This window comes from Sceloporus undulatus, chromosome 2 (genome assembly GCF_019175285.1).
Source record: "Sceloporus undulatus isolate JIND9_A2432 ecotype Alabama chromosome 2, SceUnd_v1.1, whole genome shotgun sequence".
NCBI lineage: Eukaryota > Metazoa > Chordata > Lepidosauria > Squamata > Phrynosomatidae > Sceloporus > Sceloporus undulatus.
Genome location: NC_056523.1, coordinates 11,409,455 through 11,433,833, shown reverse-complemented (window position 1 = coordinate 11,433,833; position 24,379 = coordinate 11,409,455). Strand labels below are relative to the sequence as shown.

Genomic DNA, 24,379 nt, shown 5'->3' with positions numbered 1-24,379 from the left:
TAGTGGTTTGAACCTTGGGACTCTGGAGACTAGAGTTCGAATCCTGGCTCGGCCACGTAAACCCACTGGGTGACCTGAGCAAGTCACATTCTCAACTTCAGAGGATGTCAATAGCAAACCTGGATTATTTCTTCAGTACGGTAGCAGCCCTCCTCCCACCTTTCCTCTTTGTCCTCAGCTTACTTGAGTGGCTGTAAACTGAGTTTAATGTGCAACTCTGATCGGTCCTGGTATATCCATTCCTCCCTCCACTCACCTGAACAGCCGTATCCAACACAATCCCTCTCGCAATTAGATCTGGAGTTAAGCCACATCTTGTTTAAGTATCACCATTAGCTCAGCCTCCAACTATTCCAAGATAACTCCTGATTTCCTTAGTCCTGGCATGTATATGTGAGTGAACGTAGATTGTTGTGTGATATCCCCCTTAATAAAAGAAATGCTTCATTCAGAGAATTCTGCCTCTGCAATATTCCTTTAATCCCTTTTCTCTTGGTATACATAAGGGAAACGATTTCAAGGGTCCTTGTAGCCAACCCAATAAACTGAGCTATATAAAAAAAAAACCTAGAAAGACCCTTGGCTACAGGGGTTTGCTATTGCCCAATTTAAAAAGGTACGTATGGCCAACCTAGCAATAACTCATGGTACCATGCAATGGTGCCCCATTGACCTCCTCCTATACTGCACCATACAGCATCCTTAGTAATGTTTTTTGTACAAAGATTACTTGTAAATTGTAATTTCCGTATACTACTGAATATATTTTGGTATCAATAGTAATAGTTGTGTTACCAACAAAATAAAAAGTATATCCTTAAATTACAATATCATATGAACAACTGAAATGCATTTATATGTACACTGGCTGTACCTGGCCATGCGTTGCTGTGTCTCAGTCTGGTTAAATGGAAAAGAAAGAAAAGAGAAAGCACACGTTTCTAAAATATTTGATTTCACAATGCTTGTGGGTATACAATATTTTTTGATGTTCCATTGGCTGTGTAGATATAGAGGTTGTCTAGCCTGCTGACTCTACAACACACAACATATAATTGTCCATGTGTAGGCTTGCCATATCACGCCTGGGGGCGGGACTTTCCCGGTTTGGGGCGGGTCCGCACGGTCCCGCCCCGGTTTGCCCCCGCCCCCGGGCAGGATATGGCAAGCTGAGGGAGGCTTTCCCTCACCGCTTGGGCTCTGCTCCCTGCTGCGATTGCGGCGAGGCCCAGGGCCGGGCGGCGAGGGAAAGCCTCCCTCAGAGGAGGATTCCCTCCCTGCCTGGGCTCCGCTCCCCGCCGCAATCGCGGCGAGGTCCAGGCGGCGAGGGAAAGCCTCCCTCAGAGGAGGATTCCCTCGCCGCCTGGGCTCTGCTCCCCGCCACAATCGCGGCGAGGCCCGGGGCCCAAGCGGCAAGGGAAAACCTCCCCTCAGCGATGCTCCTATTCAAATGTAGGACACACCAAAAATGCATCCTACATTTGAAAATTTTGTCCTAGATTTTTTCCCGGTTTCGAGGTCCAGACGTATGGCAACCCTATCCATGTGAGAAGCAATCCGTGTCTAGATCTAAACCGCACAATTCTAAAGATTGGCCCTGAGCTTTGTTGATGGTGATTGCAAATACCAATCGAACTGGGAATTGCAATCTCTTTAACTGACATGGCATAGCCACTGGGGTGTGTTGCTGTTATGTCCAGCAGATGGCAGTGTTTTTTAAAAAAACATTTTTACCTGTCACAGGTGTGACATCTATATATAAAAACATATTAGGTATATAAAAACATGATTGTATGCGAATAGAATGTTGTGTCAAAATTTCAAAGCAATCGGTGAAGAATTTTCAGAGATTTAAGATTTTGAACAAACGAACATTTTTATTTGGATAGATTGTTTCATGTGGTTAAAGTGAGATATTGGTAAGACTGAATGTTTTCAAATAAAAAAAATTAATAATTATAATAATATTTTTTTACATTTAATTAAAAAAAACTGGGGCCTCTCCTTTCTCTTCCACGTCTTTGCTTTTATTGCAGTTTTATATGTTTCTCTTTGCTTTGAGGGGCCACTGGAGCCAAAATCCATCCATCCATCCATCCATCCATCCACAGCTTGAGTGGCACAGTGGTTTGAGTGTTGGACTATGACTCTGGAGACCAGGATTCGATTCCCTGCTCTGCCATGAAATCCACTGGGTGACACACAATGATAAACCCTCTCTGAACCAACCTTGCCAAGAAGATCCTATAATAGGGTCACGATTAATTGGAAACAACTTGAAGGCACAAAACAATAAGAGATTAGACAGTGAGGCCAAAGCTAGCAAGATAAATTTCAACAGAGATAAAAGATACTACACATAGGCGGGGGGGGGGGGGGGGGAATGTGCATGCCTGCTGATTTGTGCATTCCTGTATGGCTGGGGGCTGGATTGTATGGCCCTTGGGGTCTCTTCTAATTTTCTGGTATAGGATGGGGGACACCTGGCTTGACATGTGAAAGGGATCTAGGAGTCCTAGTAGACCACAAATTGAACATGAGTCAACAGTGTGATGCGGCAGCAAAAAAGGCCAATGCGATTCTAGGCTGCGTCAATATAACTATAGTGTCTAGATCGAGGGAAGTAACAGTGCCACTGTATTCTGCTTTTGTCAGCCCTCACCTGGAATAATTCTGTGTCCAGTTCTGGGCACCACAATTCAAAAAGGATGTTGACTAGGGTTGCCATAAGTCAGGACCTCCAAACTGGGACAAATGTAGGACAAATTTTTCAAATGTAGGAGTTTTTTGTGCCCTACATTTGAAAAGGAGCCTCGCTGAGGGGAGGCTTTCCTTCCCCCCCCTGGGCCCCGTCCTCGCCGGCGGAGCACAAGCGGGGAAGGAATCCCTCCCCTCAGCCTGGGGGCGGGGGCAAACCGGGGCAGGACCGTGCGGACCTGTCCCATACCGGGAAAGTCCCACCCCCAGGCAGGATATGGCAAGCCTAATGTTGACAAATTGGAACATGTCCAAAGGAGGGTGACTAAAATGGTGAAGGGTCTGGAAACCATGCCCTGTAAGGAGAGACTTAGGAAGCTGGGTATGTTTAACCTAGAGAAGAGATGGTTAAGAGGTGATATGATAGCCCTGTTTAAGTATCTAAAGGGAGAACACAGAAGATGGAGCGAGCTTGTTTTCTGCTGCTCCAGAGAATAAGACATGGGGCAATGGAATGCAAGCTACAGGAAAAGCCATTCCGCTTAAACCTTAGGAAGAACTTCCTGATGGAAAGAGCTGTTCAACAGTGGAACCCACTCCCTCAGAGAGTGGTGGAGTCTCCTTCTTTGGAGGTCTTTAAACAGAGGCTGGAAGTACTTTGATTGTGAGTTCCTGCATGGCAGAACTTTAAACTGGACAGCCCCTTGGGGTCCCTTCCAACTCTAGATCGTTTATCATACAAAGGAGATTAGGAGTTTGTCCCTTGAATATCCCGGAAAAACTGCATAATTAGGCAAAACGATTTCACACACCATCACACAAAACCTGCCATGAAAGTAGTTACAAAGAAGCATTAATGCACATCTTTTCAGTTTCGGGATTTCAGTGTCAATGCATTTCCGGTATCACAAACTGCATGTGATAATCATTTGCACAATTACTCGCTATTTTCGCTTCATTTGCGGGACACTTTAAATATGCTTTAATCTCTCCTTAATGTCGAAATCAGCCCCAGTGTGATAAACTGCTAGGGATTCTCTGATTCTGACCTTGGATGAGTTTTTCCCTACCAGCAAGGGAAAGGGTTAAAGGTACAGAGCTCTCCCTCCTAGACAGAGCCAGAGGAGGAATTCCTTTCAATTTGGAAATGCATCTCCTTTCCGGTTCCTCCTCCTGGCTGGGAAAATGCAAGAGCCTTTTGGATGCATTTTGGTCCATTTTTTGGTGCATTTGAGATTTCAGACTAGCCAAGGCTGAAGCATCTCTGGAAGAGTAAGTGGAGAAAGGAGAGGTGGGTTCGATTGTGGAAGGACAGCTTATAGAGAAGAGAGAGACAAATGGAAACAGGAGCAGCACAAAGGATGAGAAGGTGGAGGGTTGGGGCTTTGCAAGGAGGCAAATGAAACAGAAAAAACACCCTTGCAATGCATCATCCCATGCAACCATTGAGCTCCACCACTAACTCTTCTTCCCAAGCCCAGTCCCTCCAGCTGGACCAATTTGGCAAGATTGCTCCTCTGCCATCCCATTTTTTGAGTTGCTTTTAAAGTGTCCCAGTTTTTTCTCGCCTCCTCCCACCTTCCCCCTTTGTCCTCAGCTGTCTTCATTTGCTGCAAACTGAGCTCCAAGTGCAGAAGCAGTTTGCATGCAACGGAGAAGAGGGGATGGATCCATCCACAACAGTGGTTCTCAACCTTCCTAATGCCGCGGCTCTTTAATACAGTTCCTCATGTTGTGGTGAACCCCAACCATAAAATTGGTTCCTAAGACCATCGGAAATATGTGTTTTCCAATGGTCTTAGGGACCCCTGTGAAAGGGTCATTCGACCCTCCCCCAAAGCAGTTGCCATCCACAGGTTGGGAACCGCTGATCTACAGTGTCCTCCAAATCTTCCAAATATTGGTCCTCCAGATTTGTTTGGACTTCAGGTCCCAGAATTCCTGAATGTTGGTCAGGCTAGGTGGAGGACCAAAGTTTGGGAGTCACTGATCTACATTGTAGAAACAACGTAGCTGGCCACTGCTAGACTAATCTATGCAAGAAAAGGGACACGCCTGAATGGATTTGGAAGTTGTATGATTTTACAGAAATTGATAAGTTAACTCAGTTGATCAGAAACAGAGCCATTAGGGGAATTTAGGAAAGACTGGGTAGTTATGTTTGACTGTCTAAAGTTAAGTGGAGCAGTTGTAGAAACACAGGCGTTAGAATAATAACATATAAACCTACCTGGGGTCTTGATAAGGAGTTATTATCAAGACCCAATGACATGTAAAGTAATGTGAAGTTAACTGAGAATATAACTTGGATAATACTGTGGAAATGGATTTAAATCTTCCACTTTTTTAGGGCAAAGTTATTGTATATTATTATTACTAGCCAACAAATAGATGTTGGAAGTCATTTTATTATTTTTATGTGTCTATAGTTGTTTGTCTTGTTTTAGTGTGTAGTTTTTGTTACTGTTGCTGTTGCTGCTTTGCTCTGTTAAAAATATATTTGGAATAAAAGAAAGAAAAAATGCAGTTCGGCACCACTTTTAGTGCTGCAGCTCCATCTTATGGAATCCTGGGATTTGTGGTTTTGCAAGGTCTTTAGCCTTCTCTGCCAAAGTGTGTTGGTGCCTCACCAAACTACAAATCCCAGGATTTTGTAGGATGGAGCCATGGCAATGAAAGTGGTGTCTAACTACATAATTTCTACAGTGTAGATGCACCAAAAAAAAGAGTCTTGACCGTCCCAGTTAGCTCAGGGAAAAGCAAACTGCTGCAGCCTCTGCTAGCTTGTATGTCCTTCTTTGTTAGTATTTTTGCCATCTTGACCATGCTCTAATGTTGGTTAACCACATGAGTCCCGGTTTTTGTTTGCAAAATATTGGAGGCTCTGCAAGCCCAAAATAGTGCAGGGAAATGCTTTGTACAAATATCCCTGATCGCCAACTGGAACAAAACAGAAGAGGAGGGTTCAACTTTTAATAGTTGTACGGGCTGTTTTTGAATTTTGACAAGTGCATTTTCAGTTATGCCTATCCTTTCAACTCTAGCACCAGCTAGGGTGCCAGATTGAAAGCTGGAGGGAGCTCCTGGGATTTTAATGGTTGTGTAAAAAAGGGGATTTTGGCAAGTTGTACTTGTGTGTGCTCAAGTGACATACAACATCTGCTGAAATGTTCTCTTTTGTACAATCTTTTGAAGGCACAGAAGCACTTTCTAGTTTTCATTCTGACAACCCTAGCACCAGCTCAAATCCTTCTTTTGCTTTTCAGGTATTAAAAGCACATGTGGCATGTCGGGACAGAGTTTCGATACCTAGCTCAGTACTGGTTAGAGAAGGAAGGTACAAGGAGCTGCCCACAGATGTAAGTACAAGGTTTACGGCATTGAGTGTTTATAGCCTGTCAACCCTATGAATTTCCCAGAGCCTTATCTCATTATTAAACAAACCTGACAGGCAAACGAAATGACACTTTTTCTCCCTCCCCATGACTCTCATTCTCTCCAGGTCGTAAAAGTGTGGGAGAGCATTGTAAAATTGTAAGCTTTGCCAAACGGATTATTTTAGCTTGGCAAATGGGACACTTTTACAACCCTCTCCGATGGTTTTACAACCAGAAGAGACTGAAAGAGGAGAGAGAAGAAGAAAAAAATGAATTTGCCTGCCGGGTTTGTTTAATAATGTGATAAGGTTCGTAGGGTTTTCTTAGGAAAGATTTGGAGTTGGTTTGACATTGCCTTCCTTTGGATATAGCCAAAAGCACTTGGCATTCCTTGGTAGTCCCTCGTGTGTACATTAGCCAGGCTTGACCCTGCTTAGTTTCTGAGATCAGATGGGATCTATTGCCTTCAGGGTTTATTGTTGTGTGTCTTCAAGTTCTTTCTGGCTTATGGTGACCCTAGCATGGAGTTTTTTGGGGCGTGAGAATATGTGACTTGTCCAGTGGGCTTCCATGGCCAAACAGGGAATTGAACCTGATTTCCACAGTTGTAGTCCAATGCTCAAACCATTACCCATGTTGGCCTTCAGGGTATTGCAAGCTTATTAATTGTAGGTGTGTATGTGCCTTCAGGTTGCCTGTCAACTTGCACCCTGACACACATGCACACACACACACACCCCAAATTAAAATTCTCTCCCCAGATGGCATTTTTCCTCTGTTCCCAATTTCTAAAATCACACTAACCTAGCACTTCACTTGAGCATTTAGAAATACAGTGGGCCCTGAGTATCCGCTTGGGTTTGGTTCCACCACCACCCCCGTCCCATGGAGACCAAAATCTGTGGATGCTCAAGTCCATTCAATACAGTGGCAGAGTAAAATAGTGTCCCTTATATAAAATGGCAAAGTTGAGGTTGGCTTATTGAATTTTTTTTATTTTCTCAAGCTGTGGATGACTGTTGATTAAAAAATCAGTGGATACAGAGGGCCAACTGTACCATTTAGGCATCCAAAGAAAAGGGTCAGGAAAAGTGGCCCAGGGAATGTGAACGCAGCAAATAGCCAAGTTCTAATTGTGAACACTTTTCAATGTCTTCCTCTCCACTAGAATCAGTATGTAAAGAGAACTTGTAATACTTTTGAGACTAACTGAAAGAAAGAAGTTGACAGCATGAATTTTCCTACACTTAAGTCTACTTCCCTCAGATGCATTTGGAATCTGAAGAAGTAGACTTAAGTCTACGAAAGCTCATGCTGCCAACTTCTTTCTTTCAGCTAGTCTCAAAGATGCTACAGTACAAGATCTCTCAGCATACTGATTCTATAGACCAGGGGTAGGCAACCTGCGGCCCGCAGGCCGGATCCGGCCCGGCAAGGCCTTGGGACTGGCCCCCGCCTGGTCCTGCCGCCGATTGCCGCCGGAGCCTTTGGCCTCTCGTGTGAGGGCGTGGGGCCTTTGGCCTATCAGGAGGAGGCGGGCAAGGGGGGGGGCAAGCGGCGGGCAAGGGGGGCAATTGTCTATAGAAGCCTCTGAAACATGCATTTATATTAACATTTTTTAAAAATCAGCAATTTTTTTTGCATGTCCTCCATTTTTTATAAAAAAGTGTCCTCCATTTGAAAATTTTGTCCTACATTTGTCCTGGTTTATTTATTTAATTAATTTTTACAAAAAATATTTAATTATTTAATTTTTGGCTTTGGCCCCCCAGTTGTCTGAGGGACAGCAATCCGGCCCCCGGCTCAAAAAGCTTGCCTACCCCGCTATAGACTAACACAGCTATATCTTTACATTCTCCGCTAGAAGTTTGCAAACTGAGGGAAAATTGCATTGGGGAAGGGTGAAATTCTCCTCAATACCCTCATTCCTCCCCCACACAACTACATCCCTAGTGCTGCTTTAGTACTGAGTCAGACCATTGGTTCCATGAACTCAGTATTTTTATCTTCATGGGTTGGTAGCAGCTCTCTAGCTTTCCGAATGAGTCTCAGCCCTCCCTGGAAATGCCACAATTAGATCCTGGCACTTCCTGCATGTCAAAAACATGTGCTCAGCCATAGAGTTGTGGCTTTTCTCCAAAGACAAGGAAGCATGGAACTCTTTCACTTGCAGTGGAGGTTTGAACAATGCCCTGGGTTTTCCTAACTCCTTTTCAGTCATGAAGGTTGAGAAGCAACCACAGACATCCTCTTTCAGCCTAGTCCACCTTGCAAGGATTTTGGAAAGATCAAAAACTGGGAAATGAGGAGTTCAGGACAGATCACTTTGTACATTAAAAAATCCTAGAGTACCAGGCAGATGGCAAGACTGGGATCGTTTTCCCTGATTTCCTATCTTCTTTATCTGGGATTCTGAAATAGTCCAAAATCCAAAATTGTCCACATGGGTGGCTGAAATAGTGACACCTTTGCTTTCTGATGATTCAGTTCACACAGTATTTGTTTCATGCACAACATTATTAAAACTATTGTGTATAAAATTACCTCCAGGATATGTTTATAAAGTGTATATAAATTATTAATGAATCTCATGTTTAGACTTGGGTCCCATCCCCAAGATAGCTCATTCTGCCTATAAAACTATTACAAAATCCCCAAAACTTCAAAATCCCAAACATGTCTAGTCCCAAACGTTTCAGATAAGGGAGACTCAATCTGTATGTGTACAGTATATGTGTGTGTGTGAGAGAATGAAACACAGAGGTGGGGTCAGAAAGAGAGAAAACGAGAGAGACAGACCAGATTTGCCCTACGTATTTTCAGCTCTGGTCTACCTACACATTTTCGCCAGACCGTCAGAAGATTGTGCTGAAGAAATGTGTTCTTTTTGAGAAACTAAAAGGTTTCCCACTTTTCTACAATGGTCTATTATAATTGTATGGTGAATAATATTAACCCAGAACAATTGCATTTTATCCTTTATAGTAATGCTGACTCTCTTTTCCAGAGCTGTATCCAAGAATTAAAAAAATGGAGGAACAAGGCCTAGCTGGATCTAATGAACGAGGAGAGAGACTGGAGGAGGTAGGAGGAAGCCACATTCTTGTCCAAGAGGAGACCACCGTTGCAAAATTTGTGACTAAACCAACTCCCCAGCCCATCAAACAGGAATTGGAAGAGGGAATGCAACAAGGCTGGGACATCCAGTGGTCAGAGTTCCTGAACGTCCCGCAATCCCCTTATTCAAAATGGAAAAATGTACCACCTCAGCCAGGGCCTAGTACTCCAGAAGTCCCAGTGTCCTCCAAAAAAGTAGCTGAGTTGTGCCACTGGCCTCGAAAAGACTATGCCACCCAGACTGTGGCAGGTCCCTCGGACAAAACCCCCAAGGCCCACGAAAGTCCAGACTTTCCTATGGAGGTGAAAGAAGAGGTTCCGGATGAGGACGCCCTTCAGTTGGAGACACGGCGCCAACAGTTCCGGTGCTTCTGCTACCAGGAAGCCCAGGGTCCCCGAGAGACCTTCAGCCAGCTCTGGGAGCTTTGCCATCGGTGGTTGAAGCCGGAGAAGCGCACAAAGGAGCAGATCCTGGAGCTGCTGATCCTGGAGCAGTTCCTGACCATCCTGCCCCAGGAGATCCAGATCTGGGTCCAGGAGAGCTGTCCAGAGACCTGTTTGGAAGCTGTGGTGCTGGCGGAAGATTTCTTAACCAGAAAGCCAGAGGCTAAGGGAAGCCAGGCAAGCCTTTCATAGAATCATAGAATCTTAGAGTTGGAAGAGACCCCAAGGACCATCCACAACCAAAGCATTCCTGGCAGATGGCCATCTGGCCTCTGTTTATAGACCTCCAAAGAAGGAGACTCCACCACCCTCCAAGGCAGCATATTCCACTGTCAGTCAGCTCTTAATGTCAGGAATTTCTTCCTAATGTTGAGGTGGAATCTCTTTTTCATGTAGTTTGCACCCACTGCTCCATGTCCTAGTCTCAAAGAGCCAGTGAAAGCGGCCAGCTTCCTTGGAATTTCTTCATTCATTCATTCATTTAATTAATTTAATTTATACCCTGGCTTTCTGCCAGCAAGGGACTCAAAGCATCTCACAGAAATATAGAATGAAACCCAGTTGAAATCTTATTTTACAAAAGTTAAACAAACAGTGAAACAAATTAGTATTTTTTTAAAGCACAAGGTTAAAACCAATTAGTCCCTCTTCTCCAGTAAAACATAATAAAAATATAAAAGCATAGCACACTATATTCAAAACAGCCTTCTCCTGCATAATATATGCATCAAAAGTCTGTGTCAGAATTGCTTTGCACCTCTCAAGGAGCACAGGTTGGAAATGTTAATGTTTAGATGACAAATCCTAGAGTTTTATGGGGGATTCTGGGATTTGTAGCCCAAACGTAAAATTTAAGCTCTGATTATAAAGCTTTGGGTTTTGTTCCTGACCTATCCAGGGAAAGACTGTTTCTGAGCTGCTTCTTATGTTCATGGCTTGACACTACTTTAAGTGCTGTAGATTCAGCGTACAGAATCCTGGGATTTGTAGTTTTACAGAGTCTACAGATCCTAGGATTCTGTAAAATGGAGTCATGGCAGTTAAAATGGGTGTCAAACTGCATTATTTCTATGGCGTAGATGCATCCTTGGGTGGTGATGTGTAACGGGTCCAGCTTCACTAGGATCTCTAACCTTCCTTCTCTTGAAGTTCACTTTGTGTTTTAAAATGATATCTCCCATTTCTGTTTCAGATACCAGGACCTTTGAAAGACTTAGCTGCTAATTTGCCCATGCTGGAACAAGTCCCGTCAGATGCCAGGGTGAAGCTGCAGTTGGCTGCTGATGCCAAGAAAGGAAGTGATAGAGAGGCCATCTTGTTGGGTATGTGTTAGGGCAGCAGTGGAACTCATAGGGCCTTCCAGATAGTGCTAGACTCCAACTCCCATAATTCCTCACCATTGGCTATGTTGGTTAGGGATGCAGGGAGTCGCAGTCCAGTGGCATCTGAAGGGCCACACAATTTCCACCTTTGGTTTAGACCTACACAAATGTCAGCAGCATTCAGAGATCCCAAGGATATCATTTACTGTAATGCATCTTTTAAAAAAACACCAAGTAACAGCAACAATTGTTATAACAATCACACAAAATTCAGTACTTGATGGCCTTGGAGCATTCTGAACTATAAGGACAGAGAGGGGAAAATCTGGGCATTGTTGAGCTACAACCCCCATTATCCCTGACCACTGGCCCTCCTCACAGAGGCTTGATGGGAGTTGTACTCCAACTACTGGGTTGCCACCATCCTCCCAATAAACACAATAAACACAATAAACACAAGTGGTTTATTTGGCCATTCACCACTTTAATTATAGTCAACACTGTGATACAGATCAGGCTACAGATAAGCAACCTAGGAGTGTATCACATGGAGAAAATGGGATTTAAAAGGTAGAAAAACCCCACAAATGTGGGTTGATTTTCACATGCAGTTGTTAAACTTGTGTTCCGAAAGTGAAAAGGAGCGGCTTTTATCCACTTTCTGTTCAAGTTAAACGTTAGTTTAGCAATGACGTTGTGTGGAAATCGACCCACTTTTGCGGTGTTTTTTCCAGTTTAAACCCCCATTTTGTGTTTGTCTTGTGCCTCATCTGCACTACAGAAATAATCCAGTTTGACACTACTTTAACTGCTCTGGCTCAATGCTATATTATTCTGGGAATTGTAGCATTGAGCAAGGACAGTTAAAGTGGTCTCAAACCAGATTATTTCTGTAGTGTGGATGCAGCCAAGGTTATACAAGAAAGGACTTTCATCTTTGGCAGCTCACATGGAAACTAAGCAGACTGGTGAAGGAGAACTCTGATATTTCCTTGCATTGGATTCCATATGGCCTTGGAATTAAATATCAGGAAAAGTCTCTTATGGGAACCAGGTTTTTAACAATCAAGTTGTTAAATGCAGCACAGTATAGTTGTGTTGCACTGGGCAGAGCCTGAGAAATTTATTCTTGTGAACATGGCCCTCATTTCTGACTTGAGGATTCTGTGAGTTTTAAGCTCCCACAAAAGTGAGTTGTCCAAACTGCCTATTATAATAGAGAACCTATATGAGACAACCAATGGTCATGATGGCTGAGAGATTCTGGGAGTTTTAGGTTTAATCTGCACTGCGAATTGATGCACCGCTTTAACTGCTGTGGATCAATGCTATGGAATCTTTGGATTTGTAGTTTGTAGTGGCACCAGAGCTCTCTGACAGAGAGGGCTAAATATCTCACAAAACTACAAATCCCAGAATTGCATGACATTGAGCCACAGCACTTAAAAGAAACTGCTTTATTTTTGCCCTACAGATTAAACCTTAGTGTCTCCAAAAGTAACTTTCCTAAATTCTGACTAAGTGTTTTACTTCATCCTACCAGGAGATGATCAGATGAAGACAAAAGAAGAGGGAAATCTTTGTCTCAAAAGATCCAAGACAGTGGAACTTAAGGAGACATCACTGGGAAGAGCTAAAGAAAACCCCTTCTCATTTCATGGGGCGGAAGAGGCAGCATCTGAAAATCAGCCAGAACGACAAGTCCTCCAAGAAAGTGAACCCCCGAAAGAAGCAGAAAGGGTCTTGCTTTCTGAAGAAAGCTCTGAAAGCATTGTGAACAAAGAGATACACCAGTGTAAGTCCAAAAAGACTTGCACAGAATGCGGACACCTCTGTGACATCTTCGACCTTCCTGCAAATCAGAAAACACAAACAGAAGATGAGTTTTACATCTGCCCCCGTTGTGGGAAGACTTTCAAGAATGGTGCGCCTCTTGCTTCACAGCAGGGGACTTTGGCTGCGGCTAAACCTTATCCATGCTCTGAGTGTGGCAAAAGCTTCGGTACAAAAGCTTCCCTTCTGAAGCACAAGGGGACCCACTCGGGGAAAAAACCCTACGTGTGCTCCGAGTGTGGAAAGTGCTTCACCACTAGCTCCAACCTGATCTACCACAATATTGTCCACACGGGAGAGAAGCCACACAAGTGCTCTGACTGCGGCAAGAGCTTCCACTGGAAGTCGTCCCTGATCACCCACGAAAGGACCCACACGGGGGAGAAGCCATACGAATGTCCCGAGTGTGGGAAGAGCTTTGGCAACAGCTCCCAGCTTCTACGGCATAAAAGGGTGCACACAGGGGAGAAGCCGTACCATTGCTCTGAGTGTGGGCGAAGCTTCAATCAGATCGCTTCTCTTATTGCACACAAAAGAATCCACACAGGAGAGAAACCCTATGAATGCTCTGAGTGTGGGAAGGGTTTTGGCACCAGAACGAACCTGATGATGCACAAAAGAGTACATACGGGAGAGAGACCGTATAAATGCTCATACTGTGGGCAGAGCTTCAGCCAGAGGACACATCTTATCATCCATGAGAGAACCCACACAGGAGAGAAGCCCTACACGTGTCCAGAGTGTGGGAAAAGCTTTAACGCAAAGGCTCCTCTCATCACCCATCGAAGGACCCACACGGGAGAGAACCTTTACCAGTGCTTCCAATGTGGGAAAAGCTTCAGCACAAGCTCTAACCTCCTAAATCACAACATAATCCACACAGGCGAGAAACCCCACAAGTGCTTGGACTGTGGAAAATGCTTCAACCGGAAATCTTCCCTCATAACACATCAGCGAACTCACACAGGGGAGAAGCCCTATGCTTGCTTTGAGTGTGGGAAGCGTTTCATTTCTAGTTCGGACCTCACAAAACATAAAAAGGTCCACAGAGGAAAACGTGCAGTCAATGCCGAAAGCTTTGTTCATAGCCCAGCGCATGCAGAGCCAGGAAGCTTACACCCCGGGGAGCAGCTATCATAAGGCCAAAAGAAGAACTGGTAGTGCCACCCCTTTAAATATGGGTCTCCCCTGGGCATAAGTAACGAGGGTTGGAGATTCTGATTTTAGGAGCAAAAGAGGAGTGAGGGGGTTGGTGAGGCTAAAGATTCTGTCTCCTGTGTAGCTTATATCTCTGCAGATTTTTTTCTCCTAGATGGGAAAAAGATATCTAGGGTATAAGACTGTGGGGTGTTAAGCCACAGGTATGATGATCTTTTAATCACCTATGGGATACATAAGCAGGAAGATTTAACTCTCCCTTAAAGCTTGGAAAAATTACTTTTTTGGCCAACAACTGCCGGAATCCCTCAGCAAGCATGGATACTGGCTGTCCTCAGCAGTTTGCTTTCCCATATTCCTACCTCTGTAAAGGAAGGGGGCTCTTACAACTTGAATCTGCCTTACCTAGAATTAAAATCTGAAATATTCCAAAATCCCAAATTGCCCACATGGGTGGCTGAGGTAGTGATAGCTTTGCTTTCTAATGGTTCAGTGTACACAAACTTTGTTTCATGCACAAAATCATTTAAAGGGATATGTATAAAATTATCTTCAGGCTAAGTGGAGGAAGGTGTATACAAAACATAAAAGAATGTTATGTTTAGACATGGGTCCTATATCAAAGATAACTCATCATGTATGCATATGCAAATACAGGTATTCCAAAATCTAAAATACTTCTGGTCCCCACCATTTCAGATAAGAGAGACTCAACCTGTAGTAAAGTAAATTGTGGGGTAGGGGGCCCAGTTGCACAAAAAGTAAGAACCATCTCCTATTTTCACTTTTAAAGTTGGACACTTCCCTCCAAGACAACTTTTGCTTTATAAGTATGGGTGCAAGACCACACTGAAAGAGGCAAGCTCTCACGTTTGATTTGGGCCTCGATTTTAAAATGGCCAGTCTCTGGTCTTCAGTTCTGCATTAATTATTTGGATAAATTGATCTTCAGTTTTGCAGAAATTTGTCTATGAACTGGAACCACATAAAGGTGCTTACAATAGTAGAAATGTTGTGGGGGAAAGAGCTGTTTTAAAAAATGTAGACCAGTGGAAGTACCTTCCTTTTGATCACAGCTTGAAAGTGGCCATTCTGCTTGGGAGATTTGGGGAGTTATAGTAAAAAAAATCCAAAATCTGCAAAACAGCAATACCTTTACAAGGAGAGCAAAAAGTGTAAAATACGTCATGTAAGCTTTTGGAGCTCCACTGTCTTCATCAAACAAAATATATTTTTAAAAAATCATAGAGGAGAAGAAAAATGTTTATGTTAAAGCCACAAGCCTATGTTTCATATCACATATTGTTTGTGTTGTAGTTACACTGGCCTGGAGGAATCTCAATGCAGGCAAAGGTCACTCCTTTCTTAGCCATGTGGGGACTGAAGACAAATTGAAACTCTATCAGCAGCATAAAGAGAAGTTATTTTACTTGTCATTAATGGAGTTTTAACATCGTTTGCTTGGTGAAGAAGCTAGTGGAGCTTCAAAAGCTTACATGATGTATATTGTGATGTTTAGTTAGGGGGAGGGAGGTACAGGTCAAGTCTCCCTTGTTCAGAATTTGAAAATCCAAAATATTCCAAAAACCAACACTTTTTTCACGGGTGGCTGAGACAGTGACACTTTTGCTTTCTAATGGTTCAGTGTACACAAACTTTGTTTCATGCACAAAATTATTATGAATCATAAATGAATTTTGTGTTTAGACTTGGGTCCCATCTCCAAGATATCTCAGATTATGTATACTCAGATCTTAAAAAATAAAAAATCTAAATTCTGAAACACCTCTGCTCCCAAGTATTTGAGGTAAGGGAGACTCAACTTGTATCATTGTTTTGTGGAATTTGGATTTTGAAGTATTTTGCTGCCTGGACAATTTGTTTACCCTCCAATATATTTCCTCATCAAAAAAGTGACTTTTCCAAACTCTGCTTTCAATTTTAGAGTGTTGAAAACCACAGTCTTGGATCTTTCCTCAGGACCCTTTCCTTTAGCAAATATTCACACATAAAGGGGTGAATTCTTGAAGTGTTATGGAGGAAAAGCTTTATCTGGAATGTAGAATTGTGTATTGCCTGCATGCAGAGAAAAGAAACTGAATTGGAATTTTGCACCTTTTCTCTGGGCCGATACATGTTTGGGAAACATATTCCCATTTTAAGGTAGAACCTCGACAACCCTTGAACAAGCCAAGTACTGTATTCCTTGATAGCCTTTGCCATACTGCTCACTAGAGAATCAAGTATGCGTTCCTGAAAGTATCACTAATTTCATTTGGTGTTTCTGTGTTCAAGGCCCAATCTAGACGGGCCTTTGCGGCGCCCCGTCACATGCTAGGGGTTGGCCGAGGGCGCACCACCCATACGTGCCTCACTCCTAGCACGTGACGAGGGCATCAGAATGGCAGCACCCTATATATACGGGCGCCGCCATTTTGACGCGACAGATGCTTAGTGTCCACACGTCACGCTCCCATAAGGACTTCATGAGCGTGCCATTGGTGCACTGCGACATCCTTATAGTGCCGCAGAAAGAACCCGCATTTTGCAGGTTCTTTTTGCTGCGTGAGGGAGCCGCGCGGTTTGGCCGCTGCGGCTCCCTCGCGCAGCAAAACAAGGTGTGGGCGGACTGCCCTTTTTGGGCGGTCTGTATCCCACCTTAATAACACAGTAGAAGAAGGGTGGAGAATTCTGACCCTGAAATAAGCATCCAGAAATGTGTGATTGACATTTGGAAGATCTATCCAATGTCTCCACCCAGTCTGATTCCCCCCCCCCCCGACCATGCTTCAGATCCTTCTGTGTTGTTGAGCACAACAAACATTAACTATTCTATTGCAGCCATGTGGGGAATTTCAGAATCTGCCATATTTTTAATATAGCTGTTCTATACATTTATTTCTTTTTGATCCCCCATACCAACATGCTCTGAGCTTGAAGGGTCGTGTGTGTGGATTAGTAGTAGATTTTAGATTAATTTTTCCCCTCTCATGAAAACATGTTTTTCTACCTGTCGCTTTCCATGTATTCTCTGTCTCTGTCCTCTTGGGTGTGCTATTGACCAGTAACTGTAATGGGCATGTCTGGTTTGTTATACATTTGGAATATATTTAATATTTCCTCCTCCTCCTCCTTTGTAAGGCACATTGTTTTTATCTCTCGAAGTCTTATGACTCACTCGGTTTGACAGAAAAGTGAATGCAGCTTAAGTTTTGTGATGTGCTTATTAAACGACAAGTTGTGGATATTCCATTCCGGTCAATCCTCTGGTGTTGGAGCTACTACACAAACCAAGATTCACTATTAAAAAAAAGTAAGTAAATAGATATGGATTAAAAAATCTCCACACGTAGAAAACAACTATATAGGTATACCTCAGTTAACAAAGTTCATGTATTTCTGGGCATTGGTACTTTAACAGAAAATTTGGTAGCAGAGGAAGAAGTAACAGTGAAAGAATAAGAATAGGTTCCTACAGCACAAAAATAATACATATAGAATCATAGAATTGGAAGAGGCCACAAGGACCATCCAGTTGAACCCCCTTGGTTCCCACTGGGCCCTTGGTATCCACTGGCACTTGGTTCCAGGACCCTCTGTGGATACCAAAATCTGTGGATGCTCAAGTCCCGTTAAATACAGTGGCGTAGTAAGAATCATAGAATCGTAGAGTTGGAAGAGACCACTAGGGCCATCCAGTCCAACCCCCTGCCATGCAGGAAATCCAAATCAAAGCATCCCTGACAGATGGCCATCCAGCCTCTGTTTAAAGACCTCCAAGGAAGGAGACTCTATCACCCTCCAAGGGAGTGCATTCCACTGTCGAACAGCCCTTACTGTCAGGAAGTTCCTCCTAATGTTCAGGTGGAATCTCTTTTCCTGCAGCTTGCATCCATTGTTCCGGGTCCTGTTTTCTGGAGCAGCAGAAAACAAGCTTGCTCCCTCTTCAACATGACAAGATGGTGTCACTTATATAAAATAGCAAAAGCAAGCTTTGCTTTCTTGAATTTATGTCTTTTGGGGATATTTTCCAGCTGTAGATGGCTGAATCTGTGGATAAACAATTCATAGAGGGCTGACTGTATATTCATCTATAATCTAAACATTTTAGTCAAAAATCAACCTGAAAAAAACTGGGTTGGCTTATCAGTGGGTCAGTGCAAGTACTGTACCTTAACTCTTAACAAAAAAAGGAATCATCTCTTTTTATGAGTAAAATATCAAAAGGTGAGAGCTTAGTCCATTCTGGAAGAACCTAAAAAGAAGGACAGACCCCCTCTACTCTATCACCCATGATGCTACTTCTAGCCTTTTTGAATGGGGTGGGAGAATAGTGGTGGGGGTGGTTCTTTGACATTTCTCCTCCTGGGATTTTGTAGTTTATTGTGGCACCAGAGCTCTCTGACAGAGAAAGCTAAATGTCTCACAAGACTACAAGCCCCGAATTCTATAGCATTGAGCCATGGCAGTTGAAACGGTGTCAAACTGGGTTATTTCTGCAGTGCTGAGAGTGTTTGCTATCTGCAGTAAATCCAAAAGCATATCTGCCATGGATATGTGAGTTGGACTATATTGCCATCCAGTGATGGCTGGTGGCTTCTACTTCAGTGGGGTGGAGAATCAGGTTTTATTCTAAGTTGTAATGGCGTTCTCCAAGGTGCTGGACTTTACACCAAAAACAGGAATAGCACCTTGGGCAGCTCCTTTAAGAGCAGGAATAAAACATGGATCCACCATCTTAGTGACATGAAAGCCACCTGCCATTGGTGCTGCCAAGAAGTTCTTCTCTGTTCAGTATTGAGAAGTACAGTAGTCCCTCCACATTCTCTAGGGTTAGGTGTGAAGGGCCTTTGTGAATGTGGAAGAAAACGCTATTATTATTATTATTATTATTATTATTATTATTATTATTATTATTATTATTCAACAGATCAGACATCAGATAAACACCAATCATCAGACATACATATACAACCACTAAAATAAAATTAGCATCAGATTATAAAAGTAAATGATATTAATTGGGAATCCAGTTACAGTACAAAGTTTACTCCTCAAAGTCTTAAGATACTATTTTGTGCTGACAGACTATTGCCACAAATTAAAAAAACCTAATCTTTTTTACCTGAGAGAACACCTCTCTAGGAATCTCCAAGTCCTCCAGTGCAACTCTATAGTCAACATTTGCCAGAGGTTGATCATAGAATCACGCTGGAGGACCTACAAATGCCTAGAGAAGCATTTTCTCTAAGACTTTCTATGTTCTCTAGCACAACTCTATGGTCAATGTTTGGCAGAATTGTGCAGAAGGACCTAAAAATTACTAGAGAGGACTTATTAATCAAAATAGCAAATAATCAAATCCACAAAAGTCAAAAGCACAAATGTGGAGGGCCAACTGTTGTGGTTCCCCGCTGTCCTGCAAGTTTCTCTCCTATCCCTATCACCTTGCTTCTCAATAATCTTTTCTCTGGGTTTTGTTGTCATTCTGTGCCTTTGACTCCACTGTATGACAACCCTCTCCTTGGGTTTTCTTGGCAAGATTTGTTTGGGGTGGTGGTAGTTGCCTTTGTCTTCCTCTGAGGCTGAAAGAGTGTGACTTTTAACCAAGTCACCCACTGGGTTTCCGTCGCAGGGTGAAGAGTCAAACCATGATTTTCTGGAGTCTTACCAAAACACTCTGGTTTGTTGTGAAGTCGAAGGCCTTCATGACCGGCATCATAGTTTTTTTCTGTGGGTTTTACAGACTATGTGGCCATGTTCTAGAAGAGTTTATTCCTGACATTTCACTGGCATCTGTGGCTGGCATCTTCGGAGAAAGATGCCAGCCACAGATGCAGGCAAAACATCAGGAATAAACTCTTCTAGAACATGGCCACATAGTCTGTAAAACCCACAAAAAATCTCTGGTTTCTTCTTCCTCAGTTCTTCCCCACAATCCGCCATTTTTAGATGATAAGATCAGTTTGCCTGCGTAAAGTACCATGGGCCCAAATAATAAAAATATCAGAATATACAATGCCTTTGTGTGATATGATGGTGATGTATGTGTCAGCCAGTCAAGCCTTTATTACAACCAACAACCCATAAGATTAATAAGATTAATTGTAGATGTCTTTGGTCCAAAACACACTGCAGAAATAATCCAGTTTGAGACCATTTTAACTGCCCCGGCTCAGTGCTAGAGAATTATTCTGGGAACTGTAGTTTTGTGAGACATTTAGACCACAGCAAACTAGTTCCCAGAATTCCATAGCACTGAGCCATAGCAGTTAAAGTGGTGCCACACTGGATTATTTCTGCAGTGTGTTTTGGACCTAAGTTGTTATGGGCCTTCAACTGTTTTCTGACTTAATGAAGACCCTATCATGGTTGTTTTTGTTTGTTTTTTGCAAGATTTGTTCAGAGGGGGTTTGCCATTGCCATCCTCTGAGGCTGAGAGAGTGTGACTTCTCGCCCAAGACTACCCAGTGGGATTCCATGGCCAAGCAGGGCTCTCCAGAGTCATAGTCCAACAACCCTCAAACCACTGGTTTCCAAACTTTGGGCTTCTAAATGTTTTGGACTCCAACTCCCAGAATTCCTGTGCATTGGCCGAAATGGCTAGGGCTTCTGGGAGTTGAAGTCCAAACACCCAACGTTCTGTGGCAACAGCCCCTCCTTCTCGGGAGAACCGATCTGCGCCTGCGCCAATTTCTTTCCTCCTGGAGCTGAGGCCACAGAGCTCTTGCGCCTAGAGCGGCCCCTGCGTGTGTGGGGCTGTGGGACCGGAAGTGGGTGTCCCCTTTTTCTTCTTCCTCCTCCTGCTTCCGGTGCGTCGCCGTATTTCTCCCGGGTGCGAAAGTGCCCTTTGTATGTGTCTCCATCGTTGGCGCAATGGAGGCTCCTCCGCGGGACTCTTAGGAAGGAGAAGCAGCAGAAGCAGCAGCAGCAGCAGCGAAAGGAGTGAGGAGGAGGCACTGGATAGTAGCATTGATATTAACATCATGATCATTATTGCTATTATAAGGGGAGGAGGGGCAGAGACAGCTATGCATCCCAATAGACTCAGACATACTGTATTCAGATGTAATGAGGAGGGACTCCAGTTCGAACTACTGACCACTCAGTACATCATTTCCAGAACTGGGTGGCTTTGCACTGAGCTCCATGGAGGGGAATATATGTATTATTACTGTTATTAGAAGGGGAAGGAAGAGGTGGAGGGTCACATATTACTTAATCTTTATACCTTTCATAATTCTCAAATGCATTTAAGTGTAAATGGGGCTGTTAAGCTGGTCTTACCAGTCAGAATTTGTTTCCAAAATTTGGGTCCAAATAATACTGTTTGCGAAATAATCCAGTTTGAGGCCACTTTAATTGCCTTGGTTCAGTGCGAGGGAAACCTGGGAACTCTAGTTTATTGAGGCACCAGAGCGCTCTCTGACAGAGAAGGCTGGATGTCTCACACAACTACAATTCTCAGAATCCCCTAGCATTGAGCCAGGGCACTTAAAGCGGTCTCAAACTGAATGATTTCTGCAGTGTGTTTTGGACCTGAGTTGCTTTCTATTGAGCTCAATGAAGGGAGAATGAGATACAAATAATCAAATTTTGGAAATACTGTATATATTCATGTATAAGTCTAGAAATTTAGGTTTAAAATTAACCACAAAAACCTGACTCAACTGTACTTTAAATCATATATATATATGTTTAAAACCATCCCCTGACGAAAGACAAGAGTTTGATCTGCCCTGGAAGCACTGACCCCTTCTACTCTCTCATCCATCCAGCCTTTAGTAGTATGAGCACAAACACTTTTAGGCCTGCAGGGATTGTGTAAGTTTGTTGGTACTATTTTCCTTTGCTTTGTCATTTACATCCTTCATTACCTGCCCCTAGGTTTTACCTCCGACTTATCCACAGGTCATATCAAAATCCATCATTCTGGGTCCAAAATCTTCCCTCGACTCATACATGAGGTCGATTTATAGTCGAATATATACGGTATGTTTCTTCTTCTTCTTCTTAATATTATTATTATTAGAAGGATAAGGATGTTGTAAAGGGGCATAGATATTTGATTTTTATATCTTTAATATGTTTAAATGTATTTAAGTATAACTGGGGCAGGTGTTAAGTTTTTCTAACCAGCCAGTCATTTATTTCCAAGATTTGACTGCTTTGCATTGAGTTTGACTGAAGGGAACGAGGCCCAAAGGCAAAGTAATAAAATGTTGGAAATACATTTCTTCTTATTATTATTATTAGAAGGGGAAGGAAGTGGTGGAGGATCACAAATATATATTTAATGTTTATATCTTTAATGCATTTAAATGGGAAGGGGGTTTAATGAGTGGCTTAGAGAGGGGTCTCAACTCCTCTTGTAGCCAAAAGCCAGAGTTTCATCTTTGCACAACTCTCTGGCTTTTACTTCTTGAGGAGACCTGGGTAGGTTTCTCCTTGTTAAGGAGGTACTTAGCTATGTGCTTATTATACCTACCTGAGAAACAGGAATAAAAGTATATATTAAACATCTTTCTGAGTGGATGTGCCTGGTTTATTCACTCAGCTTATTTATTTATTACTCAAACCCAGACAAAATAAACCAGGGCCCCTTAAGATCCGTTAATAAGGTTGCTCAGTTTGTCTAACCAGTCGATAATTTACTTCCAAAATTTTCATTGAATTCGATGGAGGGAGAACGAGGTGGAAATTCAAAGTAATCAAATTTGGGGGAATAAATGTCCAAAGACATTGTACAGTAAAATAAATTAAAAAATAAATAAATAATAACCGCTGAATAATTTATTTCCTAAATTTGATTGCTTTGCAGTGAGCTCACTGGAGGGAGAACCAGGCACAAGTGTAAAGTACTGTATATACTCATGTATAAGTCTAGCAATGTTAGTTTAAAAATGGCCCCAAAAACTTATCCACTTGACTTATCCAGAGGTCAATGTAAGTACTGTGATTTAGGATTTATATTAAAAAGGGGAATCATCCCCTGGTGAAAAGCAAGAATGTAATCAGTCCTGAACCCACCATCTCATCCATCCAGCCTTTAGCATGAGCACAAATGGTTATACCTGCTGGAATTGTTTTGGATTGCTTTTCTTTGCTTCATACTTTATATTCTTTGTTATTTGCACCTAGGTTTTACCCTCAACTTATCCACGGGTCATATCAAAATCCATAATTCTGGGCCCAAAAATCTCCCCTTGACTTATACATGAGGTTAACCTATCATCAAGTACATACGGTAATCAAATTTTGGAAATATATTTCCAAAGTCGTCGTCCAGTCAAAAAAATTACCCATTCAATCATTTCTTTCCAAAACTTGAGCACTTTGCAATGCGCCGATGGAAGGAGAACAAGGAACAAATGCAGAGTGATCAGATTTTGGGAAATACATTTCCAAAGGCATCACACAGTAAACAAAAACAAAAAGCCAGTCAATAATTTCTCTCAGGAAGTAGGCTCAAGTCTATGAAAGGTTATGCTAGCAGCGTCTGCCTTTCATGCTGGTTTTCCAAAATGTGGCTACTTTACATCTCCACTTCTTCTTTCCTCCATCAAGCTCAAGGTAGTGCACTGCCAAAAATAACTAGTGAATTATTTATTTCCAAAATGTAACTACTTATTTGCACCTTGTTTTCTCTCCACTGCACTCAAGGGCAGCATACTGTAAAAAATAAACAGTCAGTAATTACTTTCCAAAATGTAACTCCAGTGGGCTCTTGTTGTCTGCTGGGGTTTGGTTCCAGGACCCCTTGTGGATAACTAAATCGTTGATGCTCTAGTCAGCCAATCATTTCTTTCCAAAATGTGACTACTTTGCATTTGCATCTTGTTGTCCCTCCATCAGGCTTAATTGTCAAAAATAACCTAGCCAATGATTTCTTTCCCAAATTTCATTACTTTACATTTGCACCTTATTTTCCTCCATTGTGCTCAAGACAGCGTACATGGCTGTCCTCTCCCCCACTTTAAGCTACCCAGTATTGTGTGAAATTGATCGGTCTGAGAGAGACAGAGCGTGACTGGCCAAAGGTCGCCCAGTGAGCTGGGCATGTTTAGCTTGGAGAAAACTTGAGAGGTGATATTCTAGCCATGTTTAAATACCTGAAGGGATGTCATGCAGAAAATGAGCTTGTTTGCTGCTGCTGCTCCAGAGCCAGGGCAAGAACCAATGGATTAAATATTACTGTATTTATTTATTTATTTATTTATTTATTTCATATGCTGGTCCTTCTCCTGAAATGGAACTCAAGGTGGCTCACTGAAGGAAATCAATAAAAAAAACACGCCCATGCAGTTTTAAAAACAATTAAAATTACAAGGGATTCCACCTAGATACAGTTGGCCCTCCTTATCCATGTATTTTTTTATTCAAGCATCCATGGCTTGAAAATACTCCCAAAAAGTATAATTCCAAAAAGCA

The 24,379-nt window shown here is 42.7% G+C and overlaps 2 protein-coding genes across 7 annotated transcripts in view; both read left to right on the top strand.

Annotated features, from left to right (window-relative positions):
- Positions 1-24,379, top strand: part of LOC121921817 — a 194,093-nt gene that overhangs the window by 156,348 nt on the left and 13,366 nt on the right. For 2 of the 6 annotated variants that reach the window (XM_042450403.1, XM_042450404.1), the window contains exons 1-2: positions 13,938-17,261; positions 21,836-21,940. The gene's annotated coding sequence lies outside the window, so the exon portion shown is untranslated. Of the gene's footprint in view, positions 1-13,937; positions 17,262-20,851; positions 20,894-21,374; positions 21,941-23,089; positions 23,196-24,379 lie in introns of those variants that run through there. The other 4 variants (XM_042450409.1, XM_042450407.1, XM_042450408.1 and 1 more) reach the window with 4 other exon arrangements.
- On the top strand, positions 9,105-13,930 carry LOC121923687 (zinc finger protein 436-like). The gene is made up of 3 exons (XM_042454365.1): positions 9,105-9,812; positions 10,828-10,957; positions 12,501-13,930. The coding sequence occupies exons 1-3, from the start codon at positions 9,105-9,107 to the stop codon at positions 13,928-13,930; spliced, it is 2,268 nt and encodes a 755-aa protein (XP_042310299.1).